This window comes from Coccomyxa subellipsoidea, assembly GCF_000258705.1.
Source record: "Coccomyxa subellipsoidea C-169, whole genome shotgun sequence".
Classification (NCBI taxonomy): domain Eukaryota; kingdom Viridiplantae; phylum Chlorophyta; class Trebouxiophyceae; family Coccomyxaceae; genus Coccomyxa; species Coccomyxa subellipsoidea.
Genome location: NW_005178028.1, coordinates 261063 through 273887, shown reverse-complemented (window position 1 = coordinate 273887; position 12825 = coordinate 261063). Strand labels below are relative to the sequence as shown.

Here is a 12825-nt window from a genome sequence, read left to right as displayed (position 1 = left end):
TCCAGATCAGGCACCATGTCAGCCGCCGCTCAATGCAGATCCGGCGCTCGGCTTCGGCGAGCCGTGATCCGCCCAGCGGCTCACCGTGTGACGCTGCAGGGAGGGAAATAGAAACAAGGGGCAGCTACGGAAAGGAGGTGGAAACACGACTCAGCTCTGGCAAGCGAACAGATTATGGCGAGCAAGTAGCGCTGGGCAAGAACCCGGTAGAACTTGATGTCAACGTTTGACTAGGCGACTAGGTGGGTAGAGGGCCGGGTGTCAGGTAGGTACGCAATGGTTGATTTGACTCATAAGTATGCCAAAGTTCAGTCCTCAGCGTATTGCATTTTGTTTTGACAGGCTTTGCTCAGGGGTCTCAGGAAAGAGGATTGCTGCATGGAGGCAAGCACTCGGCCTGGAATCTAGCTCTGAATGATATTGGTGTTTCAGACGCGATTCCAGTCGCTGAGCTGCACTCTGCATTTAACTTTGAAGTAGCAGGGCGAGGTGCTCAGTGCTTCAGAGGTACCGGTCAATAACAAATTCATTTGGTTGAGTAAATGGTTCTGTCAAACCTTCTGTCAAACCGGTTTGTGACTGAAAGATCTAAACAAGTAGACGTGCAACAAAGTTGTGCTCAGTGTCTAGTAGACCAGGTTGTTGGCAATGTGCCCAAGAACAGACTTATGTCGTTCGTGGTGACCAAAGCAGGCAGTCAAATTCTGAGTTATGGTTTTATCATGCGCTCTCACTTATTCCTGATGATATCCTCTTACAGACGATGCTCTCTGGTGGCACAACTGCCTAGAATTGTAGACCATCTATCAATGCTGCTCAAGCAAGCAAAAGAAAGTCTCACGATTGAGGCAAACTTTCAGACGCACATTCCACTTCCTCTGCAGAGGGATATGATTGAGCTGCTCTAGTAGTAGCTGCCCTTAGAAATCTCCTCGTCCACTTCCTTAGTCAGCTCTGGGTCTGCTGCCAGCTCATCGTCCACTGTCCTCGAGTTCAGCTTCTCCTGCTCACAGCCAAAGAATGCCATGTCACCCACGTCCTACACAATGCTGCTTCAATGCCAGCCATACCAGCAGCTTACTACACACTGCACCAGTACATCGTCAGGCTTGCAGCGATTGGCAGCTCTGTTGCATCTGCTGTAGGCACATCACATGCATGCATGAACGTACGGCCCTCCGCCTTTTGTCACACCCATCTCACAGTGATCAAACCAAGTCCCATATGTTTCACGCACCACACTTGCACGGCAAGCCAGCACCTTGTGCTGACTCTGGCGCTGCTGCTGCCTCATTCTACATCTCTCTTTGTCTCAAATCTTCCCTGCATGCATGCTGCACCTTAGACTCACAAGAGTTCTCAGGGGCAGCAGCGCACCGTCTCCTCATCGATGGTGGAGATCTCCTTCTGGATTTCCTCGTAACGCTTCTTGGAGTAGGCCTCCAGCTCCTCGCTGCTTTTCAACAGCGGCTCAAACTCGCCATCCACCTTCTTCAGCGCCTCTGTCACGTCGTACTTGGGAATCTTCACGCCTGTTCAGGCGCCCAGCACAAGCCAGTTAGCAATATCCCTTGTCTTACGAGCACAAGACACAATCTTCATGCCTCTGACATGGGTTTGCAAAACAAAGTTACTGCGTTGTAAGGCTGTCAGGCGTTTTTTTCAAAGTTTTTAAACACAGCAGACAGCAAAGCACCAGCAGGCGCTTGGGACTTGATGTTTCATGTCTAGGAGCGTCATAAGAGAGTAGGATGTGGCGATGAGCAGGTCAGGGATTAGGTGTATGGACGGGTGGATGAGTCACCAGCAAAGGCCTTTTTGAAGGTGTCGAGGATGGCAGCGTCAACCTCTTTGAACTCATCCCAGTTGATCTCCTTTGGGGCCTGCGCAATTCACACAGATCGTTGGAGATTGCTACGCAAGACTGTGGTACCAGAGCACCTTTCTCAAGATGGGATCTTCCAGTTAGTCAATCTGGTCTTATACCATGTGACAAGCCCTGAGCTGCTCCAGATAGGCATCTCAGTTTGGATATTACAGATCGAAGACGTGTGTGGAAGGATCTTAGCCACTTCTCAGAACGGAGAGCGTGTTCATTTCAACAACCCATGGCTCAATCCTGAGTCATTGGCTGCATCCCTCCACAAGAACTGAAGCTAAGGGACAGCCCTACTGCAGATGTCCACGTAGAGTGCGGCAGCATATATTTGTGTCTTGCAATTCTTGGATAGCAGGAATAAGTTGCGCAGGGTGCCTACCGTGGAGGGCTTGCTCAGCTTTTGCCTGAGCTCGTTGAACTGGGCGCGCAGGCTGCCAACCTCCCGCTTGGCCTCATCAGATGTGACCAGGCTGTAGAAGGTGTCCCAGTCAGGCTCCTTCACAGCCAGCTCACTGGCAGCAGCCATGTGTCTCTGCTGTGCCACTGCCATCAGGCCGCTCCGTGCCTGCAGGTGCAAGGTGAGTAGGGAGCATCAGTGGCAACACGAGATTGTAGCTTTTACCACATTGATGGCTGAAACCAAAAGCCTATTGACCTATTGACTAGCTTGTATATGGAAGTCCGCAGCTTTTGGTTGCTGTGCACAGGGGCTCAAGGCCACCCCTTTATCATCCAAGTGGCTACGCTGTGACCGTCACCCACTCGGTCCATATAGATGGGGACTGAAGTTTGCATATCGGATCAGCCTAAGCGTCAAGCACTCGAGCAAATCTGAGATACTCAATCCGTTCCAAAGGTGAAGTTTATTACGACATGCGTACTGCGCGCCTTACGATCCCCAAGGAGACCCCTAAAATCAAGTGCGAACCGATAGAAATGCTACAAGCAGCTCCATTCGTGCTCAGGCTGCCAAACCTATTTGCTGAAATCGTAAATAACACGCAGGTGATGCGTGCTCTTGCTGCCAATCACAATCCTACCTTCTGCACATTCCGCAACAGTGTTGACCGCAGCATGTTGGTCCCGGATGCTGGGTGCTCTGAGGTGGCTCCTCTTGTCGATCACTAGATGCCACCACCTGTGTGTCGCAAACCTTTGCAAGCTTTTGCCCACACGGGATGGTGGCCTGATGTTTCGCCTTATCTATGCCGGGGTCTTTGCACACTTGGGCAATTCTTCTTTACAGCATCAAAAGTTGTTGCATTTTGAGGCAATCCTGGGGGGGTCCCCTCGGTCTTGGTCCCCCCTGCATGTGCCGTAACCTTTCGGAACATCGGACCTCGGACCACGTTTGACCCACTCTGGCTCGTCTTTTGTTCATGTGTTCGACTTCAGACTGTGAAGTATAGTTTTGCGTAGCAACCAAGCAGAGACAGCCACAGAAGAGCGGGCAATCGGAGCGTTTAGCGTAGCAACCGCTTTTAGAATTGCAGTCAGCGTCCCTGATACTAGGAGGCAGAATAGTCCAATTACAGAAAGGAGACGCACTACAGGTGAACCACTCCCAAACTTATGGTAGTGAGAGGATACAGGAGTAATTATGTATGAGAACAGGACACATTCCAGTCGTTGCGCCAAGCGCTTCTTAGAGAGTTCGACAGCCATGGGCGCCATGAATCTTAATGTGGGCATCAAAGAATGCTAAAGCGAGATGTTATGTTCTATATGCCCTGGGGCAGCGATAAGGCAAATTCCCTAAGGTTTGCAAGCCCAAGGTAGTCATGCTATCAGAGGGATGGTTGGTGGCGAACAGAGCAAAGTGACTGTCGTTGCAAATTGACAACACAGGTCTTCTGATACCATTGCTAGCATATCATGTATGCACCGTTGGAGCGAAAATCCACTTGGAAATGGAGGATGCCCTTTGTGAAAGTGCCTGGAGCACCCACCTCCAAGGCTATGCAAGGTGCGCCTTACATTGTGACTCAAGCGCAATACAAACAAGCAGTAAATCATCCATTACTTTTAAATTGCCATTCTAGGTCTGTTGTGCTGGGCGAATGTTCATGGAAAAGAGCTGTGCTGCGCAGATGAAATTATCCACCATCAGAGGCAGGAGATTGAGTACATGCGCGAACAGCTTCACATCCAAGTATGAACCACACTGTTCTGCAGTGTCTGCTGCTGAAGTGCTAACACTGCTCAATATATTGCTGCAAGTGCAAAGCCAAATTTTTGAAAGTACCATAAGTAATGCGTGGAGGGCGCCAGAGGCAGCCAGGTCGATGACCTCACTTGTGAATCAGCCAGTCACATTACATCGCTTCCAGCCAACTCAGGGCTGATCCTATGCCTGACTCTGATTGTCAAAGTCAGCTACCAGCATGACACACAAGCACTGAAAATATGGCAAAACAGCTGAGACTGGGGGTGTGGTTTCTAAGAATGAGGAGCTGAGGAGAATACAGAGGCAGACAGGCACGTCTGCGCAGCACGTGCTTGACCTGCGCGAGCGCCTCAACTTCCAGCGTTTCAAGTACGAGCTCCTGGTCGACATGGTGTGACTCTCAAGCCTTCGATCCTGAAATTGCAGTGCATTGCTCTTGGCCCCGGCTGGCGGAGGGCGGTACATATACTGAGCACCGTGCCCACGGTCGATTAGGTCTTGCTTGGATATGGGGAGTCCATCAAGGGGTAGGATGTTCGGCAGACTTGAAATGCAGCCTCTCTGCAGATGCACGTTGCCTCTGGCAACAGCTGCATGTATGAATGTGAGAGCTGTCGCTTGAGCTTCAGCTCCAAAGAGGGAGGTGCATGACAAGAATTGGATTGCCTTGAAGCTGGCTCACATGCCACTGGCAAGTTGCCAGACAAAAACATGGATGGCTTTCTCCAAGCAACAAAGCTCTGCTGATGGGGTCCTCGCAAAGGGTTTCAAGTGTGATTAAATGTTGTGTGCACTGTGCAGTGGGCAATGAGGGTGTTGGACAATGAGGAGCTGGCGCATGAGCATTCTGGCACGCTGTGATTGGACCTGGCGGGGAGGCAGTACATAATCCAAGCTCTAAGCATCTGTCCACTGGTGACTGCGTGCTACGTATTAGTAATGCCTGGATCTGACGCGTCAGCAAGGTCGGGAAACTGCAGGATCCTGTACTTGCACCTTGACTGCATGGAATTGACTGGTTGGAAGATCAAAATGGGAGGTCTTGCAGTGGAGGGTCAGTTGCCAGTACAAAAACGGTACAAACAAATCGGTGCACCGTGTAACGTACAAGAAATGGTCGCTTACATGAAATGGTACTTGCCCCACAAGAGCTCCGTAAGCATTAAAATTACAAGAAGCAAAGTGTGTCAAAATATCTACAGTAGATCTATGCTACAATCACCACTATCAATATGGGGACTTTGCTTATTAAGCCATTTGGACTTCCAGATTATTGCAAATTCCCATCATGCATGTTACAGCTTTTGCTGGGCAGGGTCTGATCTGCAGCTGGGACAATGGAAGGACGCCAATCAGGCCGTGAGGCTTTCGATGAGTGCAGTTGCACCCGGCCGGCATTCTTCTGGCATCCAGCGCATGTGCTCTGCCAGAACACTGGCACAGTCATCTAACGGCGGCTGCACTGTGTCGTGGCAGAAGCGGTACACCGCTGTGAACATTCCCAGATCACCTGCCGCCCGAGCCACATTCAAAGCTGCCCGAGCCACATTCAAAGCTAGCATCTGTGAAAGCACGTTTAAACTCCTGCCAGCTGTGCGCAGCCTCCTGTTTCTGCCATCAGACATGGTGCACCCGCAGCAGGATTGCATGCTTGTCGGAAGATAACCTTCAGCGTCTTACAATGTGTTCATCGAGACATTGCATCCCAAATGTGCCTCCATTGGTAATGTCGGTGCCCTTGCCCAAACAAGAGAAAGTACATTTGTGGCTACAGTGGATCCTGGTCACTCCCAAAGGACGTGGAAAGGGGCACCTGTCTCGGCGGCAGCTTGGAGGAAAGCAGAGGGAGCCAGGCTCTCCACTCTGTGCGTGCGAGCGCAGCGCAGCGCCCTTATGACCTGCCCATACATACCCTACCACAGTTTAGCCAGTATCAATAAGCCATCAATACTAATCTGTCACAACTCAGCACCTGGCACTAGATGGGTTTGGCCGGGCTGGCAAGAAAGATGCAGAGGTCCAAAGCCAAGGTGCAGCCGATTTCACAGAACAACCAAACGTCAAAGCCGGCTAGCAACCAAGCCAGATGCTGACGCCATGATGCACCTTTCTTGACAAGCTGTGCTTCTCGCAGTATCTCGTGATATTTACAGAGATGACTAATGCAGGATTTTTTTGAATTTCTTTGGAAATACTTTTACACCCGCACCTGCCCCTGCTGCAACAGCTGTCGGCAGCGCTCCTCGTGCGCGCCTAATCTAGCAAGTGAGTCATCCGCCAGCTGCCCGCCACCTGGCAGGTCCCCTGCAGCTTCAGCCTCCGCCAGCCTGGCCGCCACATCAGCGCTCGCCAACCCCTGCTGCAGGCCCACCTTGACCGCCACCTGACAAGCGCCAAACAGAAGGACTTTAACAAATTTGCAAATTTACCCTATCTTTCCCTGTCCTTCACCCTTCTGTAGAAGGCAAATGTGATAGAGGCTCTATTTCTGGCTTGTATGTGCATTTCTCCACCACACACACAGAGTCAGGATTTTTTTCCGGACTGCTGTCAACGGCAGGCCCCACAGTTCTTTATGCAAGTTCACACAAACTACCTTGCAAACTCTACGCATACGAAAGGCTGGATGTGGAATCCACAACACTTTCACGCACATGCAACAACACTTGTTCTCGCTCATTTGTTCTTGTACTAATGGCGCTGCCCTACCTGGAAGGTGTGGCCGAGTTGCAGGGCAACGTCGAGGCTGAGGGCGTGGAGGCGAGCCGGAGAGGGAATACCGTGAGCCGCCAGACTGGCGTCCAGCTCAGCAAGCGCCGCCTGCAGGTAGGGGTACCGTTAATAAAGTAAACACGTGTTCTTGTAGTTCTGCAAGATACTTGTTATTATGTTCCATTTCAGAGACCTATTGGGTGGCTTCCAATACTTGTAGGTAGTCTTTCACTAACACACCTAATATCAAAACCTTCTGTTGTGACTCAAGTCGGTCAGAATTATGGCAATCCTAATACTGTTCTGGCCCAGAAATGCATCCAAATGCTGCTATGCCTGCAGATATTCTAGCAATCTCGGCATCCAAGGCAGTGCGAGCGCCAGGGAGTGCGGAGATGGGCTGCCTCACTGTGGGAATGCAATGCATGCAACATACACAACAAATGTTCTTACATTCTGAAGGATGATATTATTCCTACAGGAAAAATATACCATGATAGACCCACAGGTAATAAAGAAGCCCGACCTGCAGGTAAGGGGCATCCACCGCCTCCTCTTCGTGCAGCCACTGCAGCACGCCCAGCACCGCCTGCGCACAAGTTCGAATTTGGATTTGAGATTTGACTTTTTCCGGTCACATGTCTTCCGCAGCCCTGAACATGTGTATCAAGACCCGGGTTGACATCTGCATGTCGTACATTTGCCAGCTGCTGGACAGATCTTTCAATGAGAGGGGTACCAGCCATGAACAGTCTGCCATACCATTATAACCAGCATGCTGACAGTAAAACACAAGCTTCAAAACGCTGGGCACACTCGAGCGAAAAGTGGCATCACCTCCGGTGATACGATTGCCCTCTCCTGGGGTCGGCCGGACGCCGAAGCCGGCCGGCCCGGCCCGCGCGCCAATTCCAAGGAGGCGGCCGCCACAGCATCAAACGCTGCGCGCGCCACCGAGGTGGGCTGCCGATCGACCAGCAACCCCTGGAGTGCGCATGTAAATGTTACTTTTACACGCCTTTCCCATCCGTGACAATCAATCAAGGCCCTGTAAGAAGCCGTCCGGGCCGCTGCGCTGTGTTGCGCTCACTTACAGCCCTGCCCCTGTCCCCCATCCTCTCATCGCAGCACAAAACCGCCGCTGGAGGGGTGTGAACTTTTTATTGTATAAGTTGCAAGGACTTGATGACAGATATGTGTGGCACACCCGCTGCAGTAAGACTGCAACACAGCCTATCCCAATTATCAGAGTGTCTGGCTGCACAAAAAGGGCAAGAAGCTTGCTTTCAGAGTCTCTCAGCATACAGCCTTAAGATGGCACAAGCATAGCTGTGCTGTGATTCAAGGTGAGAAGATGCATGCGTCCGCAGGTCAGGGGGCCCGAGGCAGGGTTTTCAGGGTAGAGACCCCTGCCTTGATGGTGGAGAGGGTGAGCGAGGGAATGTCGACCGAGGGGTGCGCGGCCGCGCGGCGCCGAAGCAGCAGCGCTATCAGCTGAGCTGAGTCATTGCAGGAGCTCGCCAGCACTTGCAGGTCCACCTCACACCTCCACCCCACCTGCATGGATGCGCACGAAAAACAAAGGATAAGTGTGAAGCGTATGGAACTTACAAAGAAGAACGAGGGCTTTCAGATGTAAGCTGATTTGGGAAATGATTCTGTAACTCAACAATGCTGTGAGTCTGAGCGCCCGGAACTGTCAATCAGGCGTGGTACGAGATCTTGCGAGCACATTTTCCGAACAAAGAATCCATCTGTTTTCATTGTGTACAGATTGAGATCCTGGATGATGTCTGTACTTGGCTTGCCAACCTGACACAACACGGCTCCTGGAGGAGCACATGTGCTTGACAATACAGGCACGGACACAGGACTGACCATACCGCGCTACTGTGTGCTCCTTTTCAGTCGAAATGCATGCAGCCAACAGACCCAGAGCCAGTGGACTCATGTATTGGTGCCCGATCCCATCATCATGTCTGTCCCCAAGTATACCAAGAATCTGCCTCCCTAAAGCCGAGATGGTCGTATCGCGACAGGAACATCAAGCAAAGGGAGGCTTACCCCGGTGAGTGTATCCAGCACGAGGTTGGGCTGCTCGAAGCGCCAGGCGGCCATGTTGGGGGGCTGCAGGGAACGCCTGCGTACGGCCCTGGGCGACGCCACGCTGGACGATGAGCTGGCGGGCAACTCCGCCTCCTGCACCATTGTTCGTGACCTCTCAAAGAATTAGTTCTTACTCATCCATCATAATCACATTTCTTACCGCTGCGCTGTAGCTGTAGCTGCCAGGAACAGCTGCAGACATGAAGCTTGCGGTGCACCCCCTCTGGTCCGCTTCCATGCCATCTTGCGGGTCCCAGCTGCCATCTGATGCTGGTCCAAGTAGAGAAAGTTGTTTCATTATGGCAGCAAGCTATCAGCCATTCCTCCACCACACAAATTGACCTCGATTGAGCGCTTCATATACAATGCACAACAAGCAGCATACAAGCAGCCCACCCCGATAAGGCTATGAACGCATGCTTGATGTCCTACACCTCGCACCAACCTGGCAACCTATTGCAACCTCCATTGCACTTACTTTGGGCAGTGGCCCACCACCTAGAAATTTGCAAAAAAAATGGACGGAACAAAGCCCGCAAAACGAGGTCGCCTCAGAAGCGACAGGTGGCGCACCCCGATGGGCGCCACTGCGAATAAGTTGATTGTGGCTGCCACGATTGACCCAAGCATCTTTATAGGCAGGGACCAAGTGCATGCTGTGGCTCCAGCTGCAGCAAGGCGATGAGAGCATCTCCTAACAAATGCTTCTTTGCCTCAACAAAGCTGCGCAGTACCCAGAAGCCCTCAAGCAGCGCACCCCGATGGGCGCCATGGCGAAGGGCTGCGCGGCGGACACCGGCGCGGAGCCGCCAGAGACGTCGATGATCTGCGCTCGGCCGCTGTGGCCCATGTGCGCGATTAGTAAGTTGTCGAACACGCTGTAGCGCACCCCGCTGCCCGGCATCTCATACTGGTGCTGCAGTATCACGGCGTCCCTGCACCAGTTGCATGCATGCAACCTCACATCGTATGAATCATGGATATCTTGTACTGTAGGGGTGAGGGAACAGGAATTGCACAATCTATCTGCGCATGTCTTGCAGCGTTTGCTGCTGGTTACCCCAATACCAAGCCACGCATGTCCTCTTTATCCCTGTCTTGATGGTATGCTACAAAAAATAGGGCTCCTATGAATGCCAGGGTCCTGGCATAATGAATGTTACAGTCTGCTGTCACTCCATCCATGCACTCATGAAGGACTGCGCATACCTTTTCTAGCAATAACATTTGCCTGCAGAAGTGCCTGGCAAGGAGCTGTTTGAGCAAGAGCATCTTCGAAGACACTAGAAAACTCGTCTGCTGGTGCTACTTGCCCTTACAAACAGCAGCAATAAGCACAGGACATAGCGGCATATGCTCACTCGAAGATGACAGCGAGTGAGACAGGCGGGAAGATCTGATCGGAGACTCACACATAGAAGCGGTACAGCAGCAGGCGGCGCGCTGGCCGATTGAGGTATGCGCAGTAGACGCGCCCGTACACGGTCAGCATGCTGACATCAGCGGGGTCCAGGCGGCTGGCGGCCGGGGGCGTTGTCGTGGCAGGCGGCGTGCTGGCCGCTATCTGGAAGGGTGGCAGCTTTGCCACTCCTTTTGCCGTGAACTGGTACCCCTGCATGCATCCATGGCATCCTCTTTTCAAAAGTCTGATCCCCATCCTCACCAGTGGGAACAATTTTGGTAATTTGAAACGAGATTCTCAGGTTTTCATGGAGAAGCTCCCTGATGGAGCTGTGACAAAAAAAATGAGTGACCTGCAGTGATGGCAAAGCATGAGGAATGGCATGTACGCATTTCCGCATGGGAGAGCACAATGCACATGAAGACAGAATGACTCATGCTGCAGATGCACCTGGAGCCAGAGGCCAAGTTCCCCGGTGCCCAGGAGTGCGAGGCGGCTGTCGTGAGAGTAGCGCCACCAGCGAATGGGGTGCTGCAGCTTCCCCTCATGCTTCAGCCCCTGCACACATCTCCATTAATATAGCTCCCACAACCTGCGTCACAATTACCCCCCGCCCCCCCCATGAAGTGGGACATCTATCTTTGGACCAGCGGAGAGGGCTGTATGGCTGCTGTTCTCAGAAAGACAGCATGAATAGCTGCATGTCTGTGATGCAGGCTGAGCTCATGTAATCCCAGCTCCTCATGCAGGTACAATGCGCTCTTGGCAGACATGGTATGATTGGGAAAGTGACAGTACAATCCCATTTTAGCAAGTCCACAGAGCTGAGAGAGGACGGGTGTTTAGAAGGGAATTGCATGGTGAGCTTGTGACTAATCAGCAGTGAGTTTCTATATTGAGCGCCGTTCTGAGCTACTATCCTAAAAGGTCAAGTCACCTGGCGGTCGGCGGCGAGCGTGTAGAGCTCCAGGCCTGCATTTGTCACCATGACAAAGTCGCAGCCGGACGCGCGCGCCCAGAAGAAGCCGGTGATGGCGTGCTTGCCGCGCAACGCGCTCTGAACAAACAGGTTGGGGCTGTCGCGCGAAACGAACTCCAGCCGCTCCGGCGTCCGCTGCAGCGCCACTAGCCGCCCGTCTGGGGATACGGCAGCCGCCACAATCGGCGGACCTGGCTCCATCTCGGTCACCTGCAGGAAATTTGTTGATTTTATTGTATCAAACACCCCTTAGTATGAAAGCACTCCATGGTAAATGTGTCTTTCTGCAGGGTTCACGATTACCAATCCAACGAGCATTGCCCAGTTATCTGGCTGGAGATTCTGCCAGTTCACCCTGCTAGGTGAGTTGCATTGTTACTCGGTAGGCATGCTGATTGTTTGATTGTGCAGGCAGAAGGCCGGATATAGCACATGAGTCCAGCTGGTGCGCAGTCTGCACCTGTGGCGGCTCGCTGGGCCTGTCGATGCTGTAGGCGGTGATACTGCCGCGGCAAACTGCCAGCAGCAGGCGCGCAGCCTGGCTGTAGTGCAAAACATCCACGCCCTCAGCGTCAAATCGCAGGCCCGCGTCGCGCAGAAACACCTGCGCCGCGCCCGGCTGCGGCGTCCCCGCCATCGATATTGATCCTGCCTGCCACATGAAAGGATAGAATGCAACAAGCTACAATAGCAGCATCAGAACGCTTGCTCTGTGCGACCTAAAATGTCAAAATTGGTGCCAAAATTGGCAGGTTGTATTAAGAAAGGTGGCAGTGGCGAGCACGCTCCCACCCGAGTGGCAAGCAATCAATGCCTCAGCTTTCAGCAAAGAATGTGATAGACAATCTTCCTAGTGGTTTAGAGAAATATGCTTGGCAACAAAACTACTGCTCCTATCAAAATGCAGCAAAGCACCGTACCTTCAGCTCTATGGCCTCACAACATGCTTGCCACGTAGTGATGCAGAGATGCGAATTACTCCATGGGGTGTAGACACCTGAAAGGATAAGTCACAGATCCCGCCTTCTGCTGGCGTTCCAAGCAGCTTGAGAACGCATGACCGGACCTGTACAAGAGACGAGGACTTGATCAATCCAAACAATGCTACGCACGCAATTACATAGGCGTCACACCATAAGGATCTGTGCGCTTTTATCTTAAAAAGTGGCTGAATGCGGCATGGGAACAATGAGAGATTGTGAATGTTGACATCACCAAGCGGCTGAAAAGTCTCTTTGATTTTACATCGACCACCTTATCACAAGCGAGCTCGCAAGGCACAAGGCCGTCGAATCATACCAAGTCAATTTCCCATGTCTCATGAGACCAAGGATTCCTTGACAGGTATTTTCCTTTCACTTTCTTCCAGGCTTACGTGTTGCTTACGTGGGGACTCACGTGGCGATTGTGCCTCCCTTTCTGTGATGGGTTCCAGTTTATTTGGGGTCTCCTGTTCTGCGTTCCTTTCTTCTTCTTCTTCTTCTTCAGAACACAAAGAGGTTGCGGTGAAGAGGAAGTAGATCCCGAGAGCCGCGACGATGTATGCCGCTTTGAATTCCCAAACCACAGAGACGATGATC

General features: G+C 52.1%; 3 protein-coding genes across 3 annotated transcripts; 1 reads left to right on the top strand and 2 right to left on the bottom strand.

Annotated features, from left to right (window-relative positions):
• Nucleotides 1-904: 904 nt before the first annotated feature.
• On the bottom strand, nucleotides 905-2405 carry COCSUDRAFT_57553 (hypothetical protein; the record flags this gene model as incomplete). The annotated part of the gene is made up of 4 exons (XM_005644892.1): nucleotides 905-1003; nucleotides 1378-1532; nucleotides 1805-1883; nucleotides 2259-2405. The coding sequence occupies 4 exons, from the start codon at nucleotides 2403-2405 to the stop codon at nucleotides 905-907; spliced, it is 480 nt and encodes a 159-aa protein (XP_005644949.1).
• An 872-nt stretch (nucleotides 2406-3277) lies between these two features.
• On the top strand, nucleotides 3278-5164 carry COCSUDRAFT_33964 (hypothetical protein). Its single transcript, XM_005644891.1, has 5 exons — nucleotides 3278-3432; nucleotides 3728-3845; nucleotides 3970-4031; nucleotides 4324-4437; nucleotides 4848-5164. Exons 2-5 carry the CDS (start codon nucleotides 3797-3799, stop codon nucleotides 4905-4907), a joined length of 285 nt encoding a protein of 94 aa, XP_005644948.1. The 5' UTR covers nucleotides 3278-3432; nucleotides 3728-3796; the 3' UTR covers nucleotides 4908-5164.
• Nucleotides 5153-12565, bottom strand: COCSUDRAFT_67345 (hypothetical protein). The gene is made up of 14 exons (XM_005644890.1): nucleotides 12166-12565; nucleotides 11706-11897; nucleotides 11204-11455; nucleotides 10717-10824; nucleotides 10277-10476; nucleotides 9622-9799; nucleotides 8823-8957; nucleotides 8166-8315; nucleotides 7596-7742; nucleotides 7285-7347; nucleotides 6756-6866; nucleotides 6256-6429; nucleotides 5860-5944; nucleotides 5153-5556 (listed from the first exon to the last, which is right to left on the bottom strand). Exons 2-14 carry the CDS (start codon nucleotides 11880-11882, stop codon nucleotides 5399-5401), a joined length of 1938 nt encoding a protein of 645 aa, XP_005644947.1. The 5' UTR covers nucleotides 11883-11897; nucleotides 12166-12565; the 3' UTR covers nucleotides 5153-5398.
• Nucleotides 12566-12825: the final 260 nt, after the last annotated feature.